A 19,871-nucleotide genomic window follows, 5' to 3' on the forward strand; every position below is an offset into this window, starting at 1 on the left:
GTGTAAAAGGTTATTTCTAAGGTGCTTGTCAAATAGTCTGGTTACACTCATGGACTATCTAGTTTCATCCTCCCAACTAGCCTTTATTGGTGAACGAAACATTATGTATAGAGTAAATTACTTCTTGAGTCCATGTGTTTTATTAGTTTTAACCATTTGAGTCCAAAATCAAAAAGTTTAACGTCCTTAGTCCCTAACCGTTCATTTTATAACGTTTTGAATCCAATTTTGTTCATTTTATAACGTTTTGGGTCCAATTTTGTTAAAAGAAAAAAGATTGGACCCAAAGGGTTAAAATTTGGACTCAAATGCTTATAAAAAAACGTCTAGAAACTCAGAGAGTTAAACATTTTAATTTTAGACTCAAATGGTTAAAACCACAAGTACTCAAAAAGTAATTTACTATAAATTCTTCCCACTTATGTATAATAACTTGGGTGTCAAACACCAAATCCTAGGTGCTTATATTGTAAATCTGTCAAACCTCAAGGGTTAGAAGGTAATTTCCAAATCAAAAACCAAAATAGCAGACGATTTCTTATATTCAATCAAACACGCCGAAGAACACAAACTCATCACGGAACAAGATTTCAGTCACTGGTCAACGTCGGTCAACCTCTTCTCTAATGGTGAGATTTTACTTCATCTTCACATCTACTTGAAACTTCATTTATTACAATTTTATATGTAATTTGATTATTTACTTCGTTCATAAAAATGGGATTGATTGTTACAGTTCTAAAAATCTTTAATTGATACTTAGTTTTTTTAGGGTTTATTTGATATTTTCAAGGGTTTTTTTTTAAGGTTACAGAAAGTGAACAGCTTTAAGTTTTTTATGATCTGTGTTGTTTACAAGATGGAATTGGGGGTTTTGCAATGGATAATAATCAAAGTATTTTGAATTAAGTGTTTGGTAAAGTAACTATGATTTTTAAGAAATTAATTCAAATAAGTTTCCCAAATTAAGTTTAAAAAAAGGGTGTTTTTCTTTCAGCCTATGATAATTATTTTAGTTACAACTATGATTTAAAAAAAAAAAAAAAAAAAAAAAAAAAAAAAAAAAAACTAGTTTTTTAAGGCTAGTGATGTGACCCTTATATGAATATGTCATACGCATGGTTGCAAAAGTCGTTAGGCACTCCCTAGTCGGATTTGAGAGTACTCGGCCTGGGCGGAGATTACTCGGGGAGTAGTTAGCCTAGGCGAACAGTACTTGCTCCTCGGCAGCCTACCTTGTAGCGAGTGCTCGGGGAATACTCGGAGCCTAGGCAGGACTTTTACAGCCATGGTCATAAGCAGAATTTGTTTATCCAAACATTATAAACCGTTTAGGCGTTTATTGCAAGCACTTCTAATCGCGTAAACAGTGTTAACCGCACCCTCTAAATACGTAAGAAATTGCTCGGCTGTAACTTAAAAAAAAAAAGCTTGTTCTTTTGCTATTTTTAGAACTTGTTAGACCTGTTATGGTCTGATTTTTCAGTGTTGTATATGATAGATTTTGCTTTGTTTCTGTATGTGTAACCAATATATTTCTAGTAGTAATTTATTCCCGTTTGAGTGCAGTCGAAAAGGCACACTATTATCCTTATGCAGACTTCTCAAAACCGAGCAACAAGGACATTTATGGATTATGAGTCAGTAAGCCAAGCAATGGACGGTATGTTTACTTTATCTGTTCAACCATTACGAAAACAATCCGATTTTTCTATTAACCATTTTTTTTTGGTAAAATTAAAAAAGAGAACAATTGTCTTACGCAATCGATATTATGTGTAATCTGCATAGGCGTAATCTTGCGTTTGGTTTCTATGTGAAGGTATATGTGCATTATATGAAAGGAAACTAAAGGATTTGAATCCAGCTATGAGAAACATAACTTATGACATCCAAGATCTCTATAATTTCATCGACGGCCTTGCTGATCTCAGCGCATTGGTGTAAGTGTTCTTTCTGTTCCCACATCGAAAATATATATATGTTTCTCGTTCTCCACCCCCATTTTAAACATCAATGGGTAAGGGTGTGTTTGGATGTGTTTTTTTCAAAAACGATATCAATAATCAGAATCAGATAATAGTTGTAATGAAATAAGTTGTTGAAAATAGCGTGGGTGTTCGTTTATTGTTGAAACCAACCGAACCGAAGCAAATCTCCCCGTTTGAGTTTTATATGGTTCAGGCCATGGTTTGAAACACCGGATTTAACGGTTTGGAACTTGAAACTGACCGTTTACCTTTATTATATTATTATTTTCTTTTTTTTTTATCATTTTCAAAATTCAATACAAACCTGACAAATCCTAATTTTTTGATAGAGTAAATTACTGTTTGAGTCCCTGTGTTTTAGTGGTTTTAACCAATTGAGTCCAAAATCAAAAAGTTTAACGCCCTGAGTCCCTAGCCATTTATTTTATAACGTTTTGAGTCCAATTTTGTTCATTTTATAACGATTTGAGTCCAAAAAATTGGACTCAAAAGGTTAAAATTTTGACTCAAAAGGACTCAAATGGTTAAAGAAAATGCTTACAGGGACTCAGGTCGTTAAACTTTTTGCTTTTGGACTCAACTAGTTAAAACCACTAAAACACAAGGACTCAAAAAGTAATTTACCCTTTTTGATATTATCAGAAAAATTATAACACGCGATAAACATTCCCTCTTGCAGTTATGATCATTCTATTCAAGCATACCTTCCAAATGACCGCGAATGGATTCGAAACAAGATGTTTCATCACCTGAAGAAATTAGCTCATTAATCTCCAGTAATCTCGCTTCCAGTTTTGTCGTTTGTTCATCTTAATATGTGATCTAGAATTTTAATTATTATCGATTCCCGAATATTGTGGTTTCTAATGTGTCTCGAACGTTATTTAAGTGATACAACACAATCTTTCATTACTTCTTAATTAATATACAATCAAACCTCTTGTTCTTTTAAAGGCACTAGTTGCAAACTATCGCTATTTGTTTCAAGATCTGTACTTTTGCTTCCCGACTGTAAGATATCGCTCGGATTTTGTATGTCAAAACGAGTTGTATTCGGGACAAGGAAAATGAAACCTAATGTAGCAAGTCTTAAGAGATTTCTAATAAGAATCACGAGCCATAAGTTTCGAAAATCGGTTCTCATGACGTGAAATACGTGTAATATTACCGCACCGCCCCACTTGGAAGAAAGTGAACCGAAGCTATCGATGCTCATTAACAGTGCAAAAAATGTGCCTTCGATGCCTATTGGGCACAAACTCGTGCTGAGCACAATCATTGGCATCCACCGAACCCTGGATACAACGCGAGAAACGCATTCCTCCATGACGACAAACATGTAATCGGGAAGCCCGAGAACGAGATTCCACCGTAAGATGAACATGAGGTCGAGAAACCCAGAGAGGCCGTACACGAGTTGAGCATAAAAGAGCAGTTTTCTAAAGGGGTAGTCTTTAAGAAGCTTGTGGTATATTAGAACCCCAACAATCGACGCTAATGCTCCGATTGCGTGTACCATACCAACGAGTTCCTGCATCGAAAATCTCAATTGGTCATTTTCATTAGGGTATATGCACGCCCCGCCCTTATATGTGCCTGATCTACGTAGATTATATGAAAATAAAAGTACCTGAGAAAATGCGGGACCCGCCTTAGGGTCGGTGTACCAATAAAACTGGCCTTCGTGAGTACTAAAACTTAGAGCTATAGAAAGATACATGTAAAGCGATGGCTTCCAGACTTCCGGGAACTGGATGGTCTCGTACATGCCTTTTAGTGCTCCTCCTAGGTTAGCTATCGCCTGTGATAAACGACGCAAAATATGACCATTACAAATTATTACATTCAATCAAATAGGCCTCTATCGCGGCTGTGATTGGTTTGTCACGCCATAAAAAACGGTCATAGGAAGTCATATGTAGGGCTGTAAACGAACTGAACGTTCAGCGAACAGTTCGTGAACCGTTCGGCGGGAAGTTCATTTATGTTCGTTCGTTTAATAAACGAACGAACATGAACAAGAAATTTCGTTCGATTAGTTAAATGAACGAACATGAACAGAGGTCTCGTTCGTTCGATTGTGTTCGTGAACGTTCGGTAAGGTGTTCGTGAACGTGTTCGTGAACATTCGTTGATTTGCGTTCATTTTATGTTCGTATGTTTGTGTTGTGACACTCGAGGTTTTTCCGAACGAACACTTTGTAATATTTTGTGCATATATGATTATTATTAATTGGAAACGTGACTTTTACATGATATGTGTGATATGTATGTATTATATATATATTTATATGAGAGCCGAAACCACGACCCGAGACCACGACTCGCAACCACTCGGTTGCGAGTGGGCCACTCGGTCTCGAGTGGGCCTAGTGAGCCGAAACCGGTTGGGCCGAAACCCCCAAGCCCAACTCGTGACCCCTTGTATAAATCCCCAACCTTTCCCACCTTCCCTCATTTTACACACACAAACACTTCTACTCTTTCTCTCAAACTAGAAACCCCAAACAACAAACCATTCTCTCCTTCTCTTCTCGGTTCAAGCTTGGATCCCGGACAAGAAACTCGGACAAGTTCATCACCACTAACTCGGACACTTCATCTCCTCGGCTTCTTCCTTTATTTCGGCTCATTCTTCTCCTTCTCAACCGGTTAGTCATCATTATGTGCATAGGACTTATGTTGTGTGTATGAACTAGAAAATGCTTGGTTAGAAACATTATGCATGATCCTAGGGTGATTGTGAAGTAAACTATATGTGAAAACCATTTATGTGTGAATACTTGTGACATGTTTAAAATGACTAGAAAATGGTAGTCTAAGAATGTGTATGGCTAACCAAACTATACTTCTTTGTTTCTTGCAAAATGATGATGTTTAACATAAGATTTCGGCTATATAATGTATGTTTTCTTGTTTAGCATCATGATCTTGTCAAAAATATGTAAGTTTGGTTCAAGAATGTGTGATTATGTTTGACAAGAAAACCCTAAAAATGATGAACATAGGATGAACTAGTTGAATATGACTTGAAGATTCAAAATAAGGCAAAGTTTGATCTATTTTTACTACTAGTCAAATGAGGAAAAGTGTTAGTGAAATATTATTGGTTGTTTCCTAATATGGGCCTGAATTCTTGGTACAATTTGGACTGTCATATCTGCATCATCACGTGTACATGAAAATGACAGCATTCCGACTCGCAACTGCGCCGTTGCGACTCGCAACCAAGGCATGACAACTCGAGACCACGTAGTTGCGACTCGCAACCACTGCATGACTACTCGAAACCACACGATTGCGACTCGAGACCACGCCGTTGCGACTCGCAACCAAAACGTGACAACTCGAGACCACGGTTGCGACTCGCAACCACAGCGTGACAAGCCGAGACCACCCGGTTGCGACTCGAGACCAGCTGGTTGCGAGTGGGCTATCCATTTTGGTTATTGGGCCATTCTGTGTTAACTTGGGCTATCTGTTAAATGGACTATGTGTTGCTGTGTTCTGTTTGACTGTGTTACTGTTAGGGCCGGCCCAATAACCCCATGACTATTTGCTTGAATGTTACGTACTTGTATGTGTTTTTACGTGAATGCTTGTACACCGAACCTGACCTATACCGGTAACCATGTTAGGACGTGGTGACCAACGTGATTGACAAGTAACCTAAACCTACCGAGCAACCCAAGGTGAGTTCACACACTAAAAGCATGCGTCCCGGTGGTTTGGGACACGAGACTGAAACAACCCTATCCCCTGGTAAAAGGGGATACCATAACAAACTACCAACTTTGGGAAAGACATTTTTGGACCCATTACTCCGGGGGAAACAGAATGGGTAATTATTATCTCCGGGGGAGATACGTTTGGATACTATTTATAAATCACAACTAGCCATGCTAAACGAAACTCTATCACCTTAAGTCCCTGCTTACAAGTACCGATTAATCGCCGGGGGCGAACGGGTTATTAGTTGATAGCGCTATTAGGTTTGACAACCTCACACCGTGACCGGGGGAGATCGGGCGTGAACTAGTAGACCTTGCAACATAGTCAATGATGATAGACATTGACTCGGGGCACGAATATTTATATTCCGTCAACAGTTTCGGTATCCACAGTTTAGTGAGCTTACAGTTGGGGTAGCTCCCCACCACGTGATTATAAATGCTTTATCTAAACAACTCAAGTTTTTGGTAAACTAAAACTGGACAACTAGTGAACTCACTCAGCATTATTGTTGACCCCTTACTGCATGCTTTGCAGGTAATCAGTGACGAAGGAGCTTGCAGCTTGGGAACGTGTAGTGTCTGTTCACCCTTGTGTTGGGTGTTACCTTATTTTGAATCATGAACTTTGTTTTAAACTACCTTACTTATGCTTCCGCTACTTATTACTGTTTTGAACTTAAAACTTTAAACTCTGAACTTAATATTTGCTAAGCTCATGAATAGTAAGTATTACTTTTGTTATCAACCTTAGTATTCGGTGTAATTGGTGGCTGGATCCTGGTCAGTCACGCCCCCGAAGCGGGTGTTATCCGCAGGTGGATTTTGGGGGTGTGACAGATTGGTATCAGAGCCATTGGTTATAGTGAACTTGGTTTTAAAAAGGGGAAAATCTTTTTGGAGAAAACCAGACTATAACCCGTGACTCGTGACGACACTACACTCCAAGTGCAAGGCTCGACACATTTGACCTCATAGCTCGGACCAGTGTTTACTTGTTGCTTACTTTATGTTTCCTGTTATGATATACGTACTAGTGTGCCTAAACTAGATAGATACACCTCTCTCTCTCTTCTATCTCATTCCCGCTACACTACGACATCACACTCATACTGTGTTTTCTGGTTATGAAGACAATGAGTGGACGCGGAAGAGGAAACATCAACATGACACAGGCTCAGTTCACTAACCTGCTCAACACCGTGGCTGCAGCTTTCGCAGCTCACCCTATAGGTAAGCTCGTTGTTTTAGGATGTTTAGATCCTACCGCCACATCGACTTTTCGCCTCTAAACCTATACGTTTCGCTTCTCACCCTATAGGTCAGCATGCACCTGCGCAACCACCAGTGTGTACTTTCAAAACTTTCATGGATTGCAAGCCTCTCCCTTTCAACGGCACTGAGGGTGCCATAGGTCTTCTGCATTGGATCGAGAAAATTGAAGCTGTCTTTGCTGTTTGCGAGTGTCCCCCTGCAAATTGGGTGAAATTTGCTACTGCTACGCTCGAGGGAAGCGCGCTTTCTTGGTGGAAGGCGCAGATTCAGATGTTTGGGTTGGAAACTGCAAATGCTACTGCGTGGGAGGATTTCAAGGACATGATTAAGGAGGAATACTGTCACCGGGATGACATCCACAAGCTTGAGAATGAGTACTATGAGCTCAAGATGGTCGGGTCGGAAATTGAAACTTACACCAAGCTGTCTAATGACTATGCTGCTCTTTGCCCAAACATGTCCCGACCAATGTACCGAAGGATCGAACTGTACATCAAGGGTTTGGCTCCAGAGATTCGAAGCCATGTAACTTCAGCCAACCACACTACCATTCAGCCGATTGTTCGACTTGCTCACAAACTCACTGATCAGGCCGTGGAAGAGGGCCGGTTGCCCAAAAGGATCAGTGCTACTGTCGGAAGTTCTAGCGACAACAAGCGTAAGTGGGAAGGAAATCAAAGCAAGGATGCTAACCCCACTCAAGCCCCAGCTCAGCAAAGGAAAACCGAAAACAACAAGGGCACTCAACAACAGGGTGGCTATCGTGGTAACCACCCCAAGTGCAACAAGTGCCATCGACATCACAACGGGCAGTGTGCGAAAGGTCAGTGTCAGCGATGTAACAAAATGGGGCATGAGGCCAAGGACTGTAGGAGTCCACGTCCCGTGGGGCAGAACCAGCAGCAACAACATCACGGGAATGTCAAGGGTTGTTTCCAGTGTGGAGCTGAGGGGCACTACAAGAAGAATTGCCCTGAACTGAACCAGAACCGCAACAATAATCAGGGAGCTGGGAACAACAATCAAAACAACAATGCTGGGAATGGTGCTAGAGGAAGAGCTTTCGTGATCGGAGCTGGTGAAGCAAGGAATGACCCCAATGTCGTGGCGGGTAAGTTCCTACTCGATGATCGTTATGTTTCTGTGTTATTTGATTCCGGTGCCGATGCTAGTTATGTATCCCTACGTATTAGTAAGAAGCTTAAGCGTCCGCTTTCGTTACTAAGTTCTCCTCATGTCGTCGAGTTAGCTAATGGTAGAAACATCGAGGCCTCACACGTTGTCAAGGGTTGCAAACTAGAGTTGTCTGGTCAGACATTTACTATCGATCTTTTCCCTGTTACTCTTGGAAGCTTCGACGTCGTTATTGGTATGGATTGGTTATCCAAGCATCGCGCTAAGATCCTCTGTCAAGAGAAAGCAGTTCGTATCCCTCGTCGTTCTGGCAAACCCCTCATGGTACAAGGTGGCAAAGGCGGAGAAATCTCCGGCATTATCTCGTTCTTGAAGGCCCAGAAGTGTTTACGAAAAGGGCACACCGCTATTTTAGCACTTGTCACCAACACGCAGGAGAAGGAAAAGGGGATTGAAGACTTTCCAGTAGTGCGCGACTATCCCGAGGTATTTCCTGAGGAATTACCTGGACTCCCTCCCCACCGTCAGGTCGAATTCCAAATCGAGCTAGCTCCCGGAGCAGCGCCTATAGCTCGTGCACCTTATCGACTAGCCCCCGCAGAATTGAAGGAACTCTCTACTCAACTACAGGAACTATTGGATAAAGGGTTTATCCGTCCTAGTTCATCACCCTGGGGAGCACCGGTACTCTTTGTTAAGAAGAAGGATGGCACGTTCCGAATGTGTATTGACTATCGTGAGTTGAACAAGGTTACCATCAAGAATCGTTACCCTCTCCCGCGAATCGACGACCTATTCGATCCGTTGCAAGGATCAAGCTACTACTCTAAGATTGACCTGCGATCAGGCTACCATCAGTTAAGGGTCCGTGATGAAGATATTTCCAAGACTGCATTCAGAACTCGTTATGGTCATTATGAATTCCTCGTTATGCCCTTCGGAATGACCAACGCCCCTGCAGTGTTCATGGATCTCATGAACCGGGTATGCAAACCCTACCTCGACAAATTCGTGATCGTGTTTATAGACGACATCTTGATCTACTCGAAAAGTCAGGAAGAGCATGAACAGCACCTACGCCTTATCCTCGAACTCCTTCGCAATGAGCAACTGTATGCCAAGTTCTCGAAATGCGACTTCTGGCTTCGAGAAGTCCATTTCCTTGGGCACGTGGTTAACAAGGACGGAATCCATGTCGACCCTGCAAAGATCGACTCTATAAAGAATTGGCCTACCCCCAAGACTCCGACCGAAGTCCGCCAATTCTTGGGACTAGCGGGGTACTATCGAAGATTTATCATGGGATTCTCCAAGATCGCTCAGCCTCTCACGGCTCTTACTCAGAAGGGTATGGTTTACAAATGGGGTGAAGCTCAGGAAACCGCGTTTCAGAAACTAAAGGATAACCTCTGCAGTGCTCCTATTCTCTCGTTACCTGAAGGAACGGATGACTTTGTGGTTTACTGTGATGCGTCTATTCATGGACTCGGTTGTGTGTTGATGCAACGCGAGAAAGTTATTGCTTACGCCTCTCGACAACTTAAGACACACGAAAGGAACTACACAACGCATGATTTGGAACTGGGAGCAGTGATATTTGCGCTTAAGATATGGAGACATTACCTGTACGGTACCAAGTGCACCATTTACACCGATCACAGGAGTCTCGAGCATATCTTCAAGCAGAAGGAATTAAACATGCGACAACGCCGATGGGTCGAACTTCTGAATGATTATGAATGCGCCATCAAGTATCATCCGGTCAAGGCCAATGTTGTGGCAGACGCCCTCAGCCGAAAAGACACTATACCAAAGCGCGTGCGAGCATTGCAACTTACCATCCAGTCTAGTCTCCCTACCCAGATTCGAAATGCTCAGATTGAAGCTCTGAAACCGGAAAACATCAGGGCTGAGTCCCTGCGAGGATCGAGGCAGCAACTAGAACAGAAAGAAGACGGCGCCTACTATGTGGCAGGGCGCATTTGGGTCCCACTTTACGGAGATCTACGAGAACTTGTGATGGACGAAGCCCATAAGTCCCGTTATTCAGTACATCCTGGTTCAGATAAGATGTACCACGACTTAAGAACCACTTACTGGTGGCCTGGCATGAAAGCCCACATAGCAGCTTATGTTGGCAAATGTTTGACCTGCGCAAGAGTCAAGATCGAGTATCAGAAACCAGCAGGCTTACTCCAGCAACCGGAAATCCCGAAGTGGAAATGGGAGCAGATTTCCATGGATTTTGTTACAGGGCTACCTAGATCCCAATGCGGGAATGACACTATTTGGGTGATAGTAGATCGATTGACTAAGTCTGCACACTTTCTGGCCATTAAGGAAACAGACAAGTTTTCTACCTTAGCAGAAATCTATTTAAAGGAAGTAGTCTCCAGGCACGGGGTGCCAACTTCTATTATTTCCGACCGAGACGCTCGTTTTACTTCCGAGTTGTGGCAAGCTATGCACAAATCCTTTGGCTCACGTTTGGACATGAGCACCGCTTATCACCCGCAAACGGATGGGCAGTCTGAACGCACCATCCAAACCCTGGAAGACATGCTTAGAGCATGTGTGATCGATTTTGGCAAGAACTGGGAGAAACATCTACCGCTGGTGGAATTCTCCTACAACAACAGCTACCACACTAGCATTCAGGCGGCACCTTTTGAGGCATTGTACGGTCGTAAATGCCGATCACCTCTTTGCTGGGCGGAAGTCGGTGATAGTCAACTCACAGGCCCCGAGCTAGTAGTAGATACAACGGAAAAGATTTCCCAGATCAGGCAACGCATGGCAGCAGCTCGTGACCGTCAGAAAAGCTACGCTGACAAGCGTAGGAAACCACTAGAATTCCAGGTCGGGGACCGGGTTCTACTTAAAGTCTCACCCTGGAAGGGTGTGGTTCGTTTCGGTAAACGAGGCAAACTGAATCCACGGTATGTTGGACCATTCGAAATTACCGAGAAAATCGGTAAGGTTGCTTATAGATTGAACCTGCCTGCAGAGCTGAGTGCAGTGCACAACGTTTTTCACATATCTAACCTGAAGAAGTGTTTGTCGGATGAAACACTTGTGATTCCTTTTAAGGAACTGACCATTGATGAACAGCTACACTTTACTGAGGAACCGATTGAGATCACGGATCGAGAGATCAAAACCCTCAAACGTAGCCAGATACCCCTTGTGCGAGTTCGTTGGAACTCACGACGCGGCCCAGAGTTTACCTGGGAGCGGGAGGACCAGATGAAGTCCAAGTATCCCCAGTTATTCCCAAACGAAAACCCCAGCACTGAAGCTACAACCGAATTTCGGGACGAAATTCAAACTAACGGGGGGATGATGTGACACCCCGTTAAAACACGCTAGCTTGGCAGTGGCTGCTTCAACTTTCGGGACGAAAGTTCTTAAAACTTGGGGATAATGTGACACTCGAGGTTTTTCCGAACGAACACTTTGTAATATTTTGTGCATATATGATTATTATTAATTGGAAACGTGACTTTTACATGATATGTGTGATATGTATGTATTATATATATATTTATATGAGAGCCGAAACCACGACCCGAGACCACGACTCGCAACCACTCGGTTGCGAGTGGGCCACTCGGTCTCGAGTGGGCCTAGTGAGCCGAAACCGGTTGGGCCGAAACCCCCAAGCCCAACTCGTGACCCCTTGTATAAATCCCCAACCTTTCCCACCTTCCCTCATTTTACACACACAAACACTTCTACTCTTTCTCTCAAACTAGAAACCCCAAACAACAAACCATTCTCTCCTTCTTTTCTCGGTTCAAGCTTGGATCCCGGACAAGAAACTCGGACAAGTTCATCACCACTAACTCGGACACTTCATCTCCTCGGCTTCTTCCTTTATTTCGGCTCATTCTTCTCCTTCTCAACCGGTTAGTCATCATTATGTGCATAGGACTTATGTTGTGTGTATGAACTAGAAAATGCTTGGTTAGAAACATTATGCATGATCCTAGGGTGATTGTGAAGTAAACTATATGTGAAAACCATTTATGTGTGAATACTTGTGACATGTTTAAAATGACTAGAAAATGGTAGTCTAAGAATGTGTATGGCTAACCAAACTATACTTCTTTGTTTCTTGCAAAATGATGATGTTTAACATAAGATTTCGGCTATATAATGTATGTTTTCTTGTTTAGCATCATGATCTTGTCAAAAATATGTAAGTTTGGTTCAAGAATGTGTGATTATGTTTGACAAGAAAACCCTAAAAATGATGAACATAGGATGAACTAGTTGAATATGACTTGAAGATTCAAAATAAGGCAAAGTTTGATCTATTTTTACTACTAGTCAAATGAGGAAAAGTGTTAGTGAAATATTATTGGTTGTTTCCTAATATGGGCCTGAATTCTTGGTACAATTTGGACTGTCATATCTGCATCATCACGTGTACATGAAAATGACAGCATTCCGACTCGCAACTGCGCCGTTGCGACTCGCAACCAAGGCATGACAACTCGAGACCACGTAGTTGCGACTCGCAACCACTGCATGACTACTCGAAACCACACGATTGCGACTCGAGACCACGCCGTTGCGACTCGCAACCAAAACGTGACAACTCGAGACCACGGTTGCGACTCGCAACCACAGCGTGACAAGCCGAGACCACCCGGTTGCGACTCGAGACCAGCTGGTTGCGAGTGGGCTATCCATTTTGGTTATTGGGCCATTCTGTGTTAACTTGGGCTATCTGTTAAATGGACTATGTGTTGCTGTGTTCTGTTTGACTGTGTTACTGTTAGGGCCGGCCCAATAACCCCATGACTATTTGCTTGAATGTTACGTACTTGTATGTGTTTTTACGTGAATGCTTGTACACCGAACCTGACCTATACCGGTAACCATGTTAGGACGTGGTGACCAACGTGATTGACAAGTAACCTAAACCTACCGAGCAACCCAAGGTGAGTTCACACACTAAAAGCATGCGTCCCGGTGGTTTGGGACACGAGACTGAAACAACCCTATCCCCTGGTAAAAGGGGATACCATAACAAACTACCAACTTTGGGAAAGACATTTTTGGACCCATTACTCCGGGGGAAACAGAATGGGTAATTATTATCTCCGGGGGAGATACGTTTGGATACTATTTATAAATCACAACTAGCCATGCTAAACGAAACTCTATCACCTTAAGTCCCTGCTTACAAGTACCGATTAATCGCCGGGGGCGAACGGGTTATTAGTTGATAGCGCTATTAGGTTTGACAACCTCACACCGTGACCGGGGGAGATCGGGCGTGAACTAGTAGACCTTGCAACATAGTCAATGATGATAGACATTGACTCGGGGCACGAATATTTATATTCCGTCAACAGTTTCGGTATCCACAGTTTAGTGAGCTTACAGTTGGGGTAGCTCCCCACCACGTGATTATAAATGCTTTATCTAAACAACTCAAGTTTTTGGTAAACTAAAACTGGACAACTAGTGAACTCACTCAGCATTATTGTTGACCCCTTACTGCATGCTTTGCAGGTAATCAGTGACGAAGGAGCTTGCAGCTTGGGAACGTGTAGTGTCTGTTCACCCTTGTGTTGGGTGTTACCTTATTTTGAATCATGAACTTTGTTTTAAACTACCTTACTTATGCTTCCGCTACTTATTACTGTTTTGAACTTAAAACTTTAAACTCTGAACTTAATATTTGCTAAGCTCATGAATAGTAAGTATTACTTTTGTTATCAACCTTAGTATTCGGTGTAATTGGTGGCTGGATCCTGGTCAGTCACGCCCCCGAAGCGGGTGTTATCCGCAGGTGGATTTTGGGGGTGTGACATGTGTTTTAATTGAAGATCTTTGTACTTTCTTATGTTTTATTTTTACTTTTTTATATTATTAAACTTTTATTTATTTTGTTTCCCTAACAATTAAACTAGGAAACCCACTTTCACCTTATTTATGCATCATTTCCCTTTCATTTCTCATTATTTACATCCACGAATACAATCGACCTCCGTTGCACAATAAGGGATTCAAGTTCAAGTGCTACTCTCTGGGCCATCTATATTTATCCTTCGTCGCGTTCGCCAAATTTATTTGTGTTCGTGAACCGTTCGCGAAGACGCTCATTTCCTTAATGAACGAACACGAACATAAAATCTCGTTCGGTAAGTGTTCATGAACCGTTCGTGAACACATTTATTTCCTTAACGAACAAACCCGAACAAAGCCTTGTTCGTGTTCGTTCGGTTCGTTTACAGTCCTAGTCATATGACTTTGTCAGTGGTAACATTAGTCACTTTTATGTTAGTGTACCACATCATATATATGTACCTGTCTAAAACATTATACGACTTGTATAAATATTTTCACTACGTTATATAGCACGTATGACATGTCAGTGATTTTGAAATTATATTTAGAATATCCATAAATGCAAAAACTAACCTGTCTTTTCTTGGTAGACAAGTCATCAGATGTTTTTTTTTCATAGATCACAAATCCTAAAAATATCTGTGATGCTGCTGGAACTGCCAAAATTCCCAATGCAATCTTTACACAATACAATAAAAACAATGCATCACTATTTAATCATTAAAATTAGAGTTAATTGCCCGGATGGTCCCTGTGGTTTAACGTTTTTTCACGTTTAGTCCCCACCTTTTGAAAATAGCAGGTATGCTCCCTATGGTTTGTTATTTCGTTACTCGGATAGTCCCTGAGTAGATGTCAGTTAGTTTGGAAATAGCAGGTATGCTCCCTATGGTTTGTCATTTTGTTACTCGTATAGTCCCCTGATATTTACTCAGGGGACTATCCGAGTAACAAAATGACAAACCATAGGGAGCATACCTGCTGTTTCCAAAAAGTGGGGACTAAACGTGAAAAAACATGAAACCACAGGGACCATCCGGGCAATTAACTCTTAAAATTAATTAATATTGTCACAAATCAGAAACAAACTAACTTGAGGACCAAGATGATGAACAAAGAAACCGCTAGTCGCATAACCAACAAGCGCACCAGCCGACGAACACACCCCACAAAGACTTTGCATGTCCGGAGCTAACTCCTTCATCTCAATACTATTCCTTGCAATGCAAGCATCAATAGTAACATCCGCCATCGCCATTCCAGCTGCAACCGCTATCAAACACCACAACGCAGCAGGCACTCCCAACCTTACACCACCCTCAGCCACCGTAGTCGCCGCCACCATCCCCACCACGCCTGCCAAAATGAAGTAAGGCCGCCTGCGATATCCCATAACCGGAAACACATCAGTCATGAGGCCCCAAATGGGCTTCATGACCCATGGAATGTGGTACAAGCCTATGAACACTTGGACCTTTGATGGTTGTATCTTTTGAACATCTTTCCAGTAAAAATCGGTTACAACTTTAAAGAAAGAGCCCGAAAAGCCCTGGCTGAGGCCGTAAATGAGGAAGATACCGAGGATGAACGATGGGTTGAGCTCGGTTGATAGCATATTTAGCCATTGGAATGGTTGGAGTATGAGTGATGTTATTGAGTTGGATTGTTTTTTGGCGGGTTCCGGTGGCGGTGGTGGGTGGTGGTGAGTGGTGGCTGGAGGTGGGATGAGGTTTTGGGTCTCTAAGCTGGACATGTTGAGATCTGATCTACCTGCAAGTAGATATGTTGACTTTGGAAGTCTTCAAGAAATTCACAATCTGAAGGATATGTTAATTATTGTCAACTTTTGTTACTAAATTACAAATTAGTGGTCATTTTTTAAAACTATATTTTGTTTTTGAAATACTCAATGACAAATTAAAAATATATAGTTGGTGAAAATAATGTTTTTTAAGAGGGAATCAAGCACAAGGATAATAAATTAAGAGTAAATTAGTAAATTACACTTAGGTCCCTCTAGTTTGGCCTAGAATTTGTCGATAACATTATGGTGCATCGGCAACCCCGTGACTTTTCAAAATGGAAGTCATGGGTTTGAGTCTCGCCTGCAGCAAAAAATGTTTTGGGTTAAGGCAGGGGTTTTACCACAATGAGTTTCCTCTGGAATGATGTCGTCGTATTGGGCACTATCACCAGCGTCGTCTGCATAGGTGGCCTTTTACCTCGGTGATCGCGCTTTTGTTGGTCGTTAAAAAAAAGTTTGGCTTGAAATTTGGATTTGTTATTATTCTTTAAATTCTAAAATTTTCTTATTCGGTCCTCAATTACCTTGTTTTCTTTTAATGTTGACCTAAATGGCTAAAGAAGTTCACATTTTCGGTTAAACTAATGTAAAATTACCATTTTACCCTTGATCTTAAACCACCACCCGTCATCGAATCATTTGGGTGGTTTGTTTTTCCGTTCAATCATCCTCTCCGCCTTTCTCTTCTTCACACGCTATTGTCATCCTTATCTTCCCCAAAATGATGTGTGAAAGAACCAAAAATGATCTGAAATGAAAGAAATAGGAAATGTATATAGGATGAAACTCATTTTTGTTTGACAAATGAAGTCATCAACTTATATACGTCTTGTTGTTGGTTTCCTTTTATTGATATTTGCCTTACATGTTTCATAACTATGATCATTCTATACAAGCATACCTTCCAAATGACCCACAATGGATTAGAAAGAGAATGCTTTATCACCTGAAGAAATTGGCCAAATAATCTTCATTTACCTGGTTTGTAAATCTAAATGTGTGATCTAGAATTTTTATTATTATTGATTCCCGAATATTGTGGTTTATAATGTGTGTAGGCCTTTATTTAGTTATATAATAAGGGGACTAGGGGTGGTTCACTAGTGATGGAATTTCATCACTCTCACTATCCAATCAAGTAATGCCATGTCATCAATCCAATTTCCATCACTAGTGATAGAAATGTAGGAGGGGTGGAATCACTAGTGATGGAATTCTATACTCCCAAATTTTTTAATTTTTATTTTATAAAATTCTGCCATGAGGACACGTGTTGTACCCAACAACACCCAATATTCTTCCAAAATTCTGCCATGAGGACACGTGTGCGGCAGATGGTGTGCAACATGCAGATTGTACGGCAGCTTTATGCATTCAACATACTTCACAACGCGTTATACAATTAACGCGTTTAAAATTCCACGCGTTATCATGGGGGCGGCGGCGGTGTGCTCGGAGGTGATCACGCGTGCTCGGGAGTCCATAACGGACCGCCCCGAGTCCCCTAAATATATAATATGAAATACATGATTTTATTTTATAATCTTTCATTGCTTCTTAACATACAATCAAACATTTTCTCTTGCCTTTAAAGGCAATAGTTGCAAACTATCGCGGTTTGTTTCAAGATCTATATTTTCGCTTCCTGACTGTAAGATATCGCGTGGATGTTGCATGTCAAAACGAGTTGTATTCGGAACAAGGAAAATGAAACCCAATGTAGCAATTCTCCATAGATTCCTAATAAGAACCACGCGCCACAAGTTTACAAAATCGGTTCTTGTGACATGAAATATGTGCGAAATCACCCCACCGCCGGACGTTGAAGAAAGTGAACCGAAGCTATCGATGCTCATTAACAGGGGAAAAAACGTGCCTTCGATGCCTATTGGGCACAAACTCGCGCTCAGTAAAATCATAGGCATCCACCTAACTCTGGATACAACACTAGAAACGCATTCCTCTATCACCAAAAATAGGTAATCTGGCAACCCCAAAATAAGATTCCACCGTAAGACAAACATGAGGTCAATAAACCCAGAGAGGCCATACACGAGTTGAGCGAAAAAGAGCAATTTTCTAAATGGGTAGTCTTTAAGAACCTTCTGGTAGATAAGAGTTCCACCAATTGAAGCTAATGCTCCAATTGCGTATACCATACCAATGAGTTCCTGCATTGAGAACCTTAATTGGTCATTTTTTATCAAGGTGTATGCACGTCCTTATACGTGCATGATCTACGCCATATAACTCTTATATGACGTAGATTATATGAAAATAAAAGTACCTGAGAAAATGCGGGGCCCGCATTAGGGTCGGTGTACCAATAAAACTCGGCTTCATGGGTACTAATACTTAGAGCCATGGACATGTACATGTAAAGCGATGGCTTCCAAACTTCTGGGAGTTGGATGTTCTTATACATACCTTTTAGTGCTCCTTCCAGGTTAATTATCGTCTGTAATAATAAAACGAAAAAAACAAAAACAAAACAAATGTTTGTTTTGAAGACACCAAAACCTACAACCAATTTCACTAAATATATTATTAAAATAGTTATTAACATTATTTAAAATCATCATGCTACCAGCGGAATCACCCGATCATATCCATCTCCACTAGGTATAACGTCTATATACCATTTTAGGAGGGAACCTAATAAATATGGGAAAAACTAAAAACTTATCATAACCCCCAAGATGCCATTAGAGCTCGTTTAGTTATTGAGCACAAGCTCGAGCCTGAAATACAAAGCTCGTTTAGGCTTGCGAGCTTAAACGAGCCCAAACTACATTATATTTTTTATATATAATAGGGTTAATGGATTTAAACACCCCTAACTATTGTCATTTGGCCGCTGGCACTCTCAACTTTGACTTTGGCTCACACCACTTCCAACTTAACACATTGTTTGTCATGGCACCCCCTCGTTAAATAAACACTAACTTGGTTAAGAAAATTAGCCTACGTGTCATTTTAATCTGATGTGACATGTATGACGTGACCACTTTTTGATGAAATGGCTTGTTTCACGTTAGGTGTCATGCTGACGTGGCCCCTATCTCTCTACATCTCTCCCCCATCTCCCTCTCTCCACCAACTTCCACCAAAAACTATCACCGCCCACCACCGAACCCCCTGCCACCATTAACCACCATCATCATTTACACCAGCCGTCATTTACCTTCACTTTCTATTTCCTGATTATAAAGTCATACACACAAGACACAATCATAACCTACAACTATTTGCATAATCTACAGTCTCACAATCAGGCAAAACACTTAAAACAAGCACCCCTCTCTCGTGTCTGGTAGTCGGCGACTGGAGCCGATTACCGGCCGGCTGCCATCCTCCGATGTAACCCCCACACAACACCCCTCGTTCTCCCTCTCTACTCCGACTAACCAGCCGGCCATACCCCCCTTCCGACACCCTCCTGTTGCAGAACATTTAAACGGCCACCACTGGTTGGTGGTGGCGTACGGTGAAGACACAAGCGACGTATGGCGGTGGTAGAGGTGGAGCCGCGGCGGTGGTGGTGGCCGACGGAGATGTCGGCCGACAACGGCGACGAAGGCAGTAGCCGCAGAGATATAGTTCCGACGAGTGTTTTACGGTCAGGCTCGTCATCAAAATATTGCCATCTCTCTATCGCCACCGCCACAACCAACTATTGCCATCTCTCTATCGCCTAAAAATCCAGATCTGAAAAAAAAAAAAAAAAAAAAAAAGTAGTTGTCCACCACTAGCGATTGACCATCAGTGAAGGCGAAGACGAACTTCAACTGCCCATCATCCATCACCTTCTTCGATTGACAACCAGTTGCAGTGCCGGGGGTTGCGGTGCTTCAAATTTAGCCGGAAAAAACATTGTGGTTGTGGCCGGTGTTTCAAGGCACATTTGACAAAATGATGGGGGTGGCAGCAATGCGTAGAGGCCTAAATGCAATCTTCACGAACTCAATAGAATTATTACTGGCAAGTTTTATGGTGAAGTAAAGGATGGCAGCCGGCCGATCACCATTGGGTTTAGGTATTTGTGGTGAAGTAAAAGATTTTGTAAAACAG

The 19,871-nt window shown here is 41.9% G+C and overlaps 3 protein-coding genes across 3 annotated transcripts; 1 reads left to right on the forward strand and 2 right to left on the reverse strand.

The window, feature by feature from the left end:
- Window positions 1-481: 481 nt before the first annotated feature.
- On the forward strand, window positions 482-2,944 carry LOC110921676 (enhancer of rudimentary homolog). Its single transcript, XM_022166021.2, has 4 exons — window positions 482-629; window positions 1,570-1,663; window positions 1,823-1,943; window positions 2,671-2,944. The coding sequence occupies exons 1-4, from the start codon at window positions 627-629 to the stop codon at window positions 2,759-2,761; spliced, it is 309 nt and encodes a 102-aa protein (XP_022021713.1). The 5' UTR covers window positions 482-626; the 3' UTR covers window positions 2,762-2,944.
- On the reverse strand, window positions 2,908-15,775 carry LOC110921675 (probable folate-biopterin transporter 6). The gene is made up of 4 exons (XM_022166019.2): window positions 15,090-15,775; window positions 14,570-14,674; window positions 3,622-3,792; window positions 2,908-3,522 (listed from the first exon to the last, which is right to left on the reverse strand). Exons 1-4 carry the CDS (start codon window positions 15,747-15,749, stop codon window positions 2,923-2,925), a joined length of 1,536 nt encoding a protein of 511 aa, XP_022021711.1. The 5' UTR covers window positions 15,750-15,775; the 3' UTR covers window positions 2,908-2,922.
- Window positions 15,776-17,368: 1,593 nt separating this feature from the next.
- Window positions 17,369-19,674, reverse strand: LOC110923732 (probable folate-biopterin transporter 6). Its single transcript, XM_022167797.1, has 4 exons — window positions 19,607-19,674; window positions 19,445-19,508; window positions 18,088-18,258; window positions 17,369-17,971 (listed from the first exon to the last, which is right to left on the reverse strand). The coding sequence occupies exons 1-4, from the start codon at window positions 19,672-19,674 to the stop codon at window positions 17,369-17,371; spliced, it is 906 nt and encodes a 301-aa protein (XP_022023489.1).
- Window positions 19,675-19,871: the final 197 nt, after the last annotated feature.

Source organism: Helianthus annuus, chromosome 17, assembly GCF_002127325.2.
Source record: "Helianthus annuus cultivar XRQ/B chromosome 17, HanXRQr2.0-SUNRISE, whole genome shotgun sequence".
NCBI classification, from domain to species: Eukaryota; Viridiplantae; Streptophyta; class Magnoliopsida; order Asterales; family Asteraceae; genus Helianthus; species Helianthus annuus.

Coding starts and splice junctions, on each gene's coding strand:
- LOC110921675 (XM_022166019.2), bottom strand. CDS start 15,749: ATGTCCAGCTTAGAGACCCAAAACCTCATCCCACCTCCAGCCACCACT. Junction 14,675..15,089: donor TTCATCATCTTGGTCCTCAA/GTTAGTTTGTTT, acceptor TATTGTGTAAAG/ATTGCATTGGGAATTTTGGC. Junction 3,793..14,569: donor TGTCTACCAAGAAAAGACAG/GTTAGTTTTTGC, acceptor CGTTTATCACAG/GCGATAGCTAACCTAGGAGG.
- LOC110923732 (XM_022167797.1), bottom strand. CDS start 19,674: ATGTTTTTTCCGGCTAAATTTGAAGCACCGCAACCCCCGGCACTGCAA. Junction 19,509..19,606: donor CTGGTTGTCAATCGAAGAAG/GTGATGGATGAT, acceptor TTTTTTTTTCAG/ATCTGGATTTTTAGGCGATA. Junction 17,972..18,087: donor CGGGCCCCGCATTTTCTCAG/GTACTTTTATTT, acceptor TTCTCAATGCAG/GAACTCATTGGTATGGTATA.
- LOC110921676 (XM_022166021.2), top strand. Junction 1,664..1,822: donor AGTAAGCCAAGCAATGGACG/GTATGTTTACTT, acceptor TTCTATGTGAAG/GTATATGTGCATTATATGAA. Junction 1,944..2,670: donor GCTGATCTCAGCGCATTGGT/GTAAGTGTTCTT, acceptor TCCCTCTTGCAG/TTATGATCATTCTATTCAAG.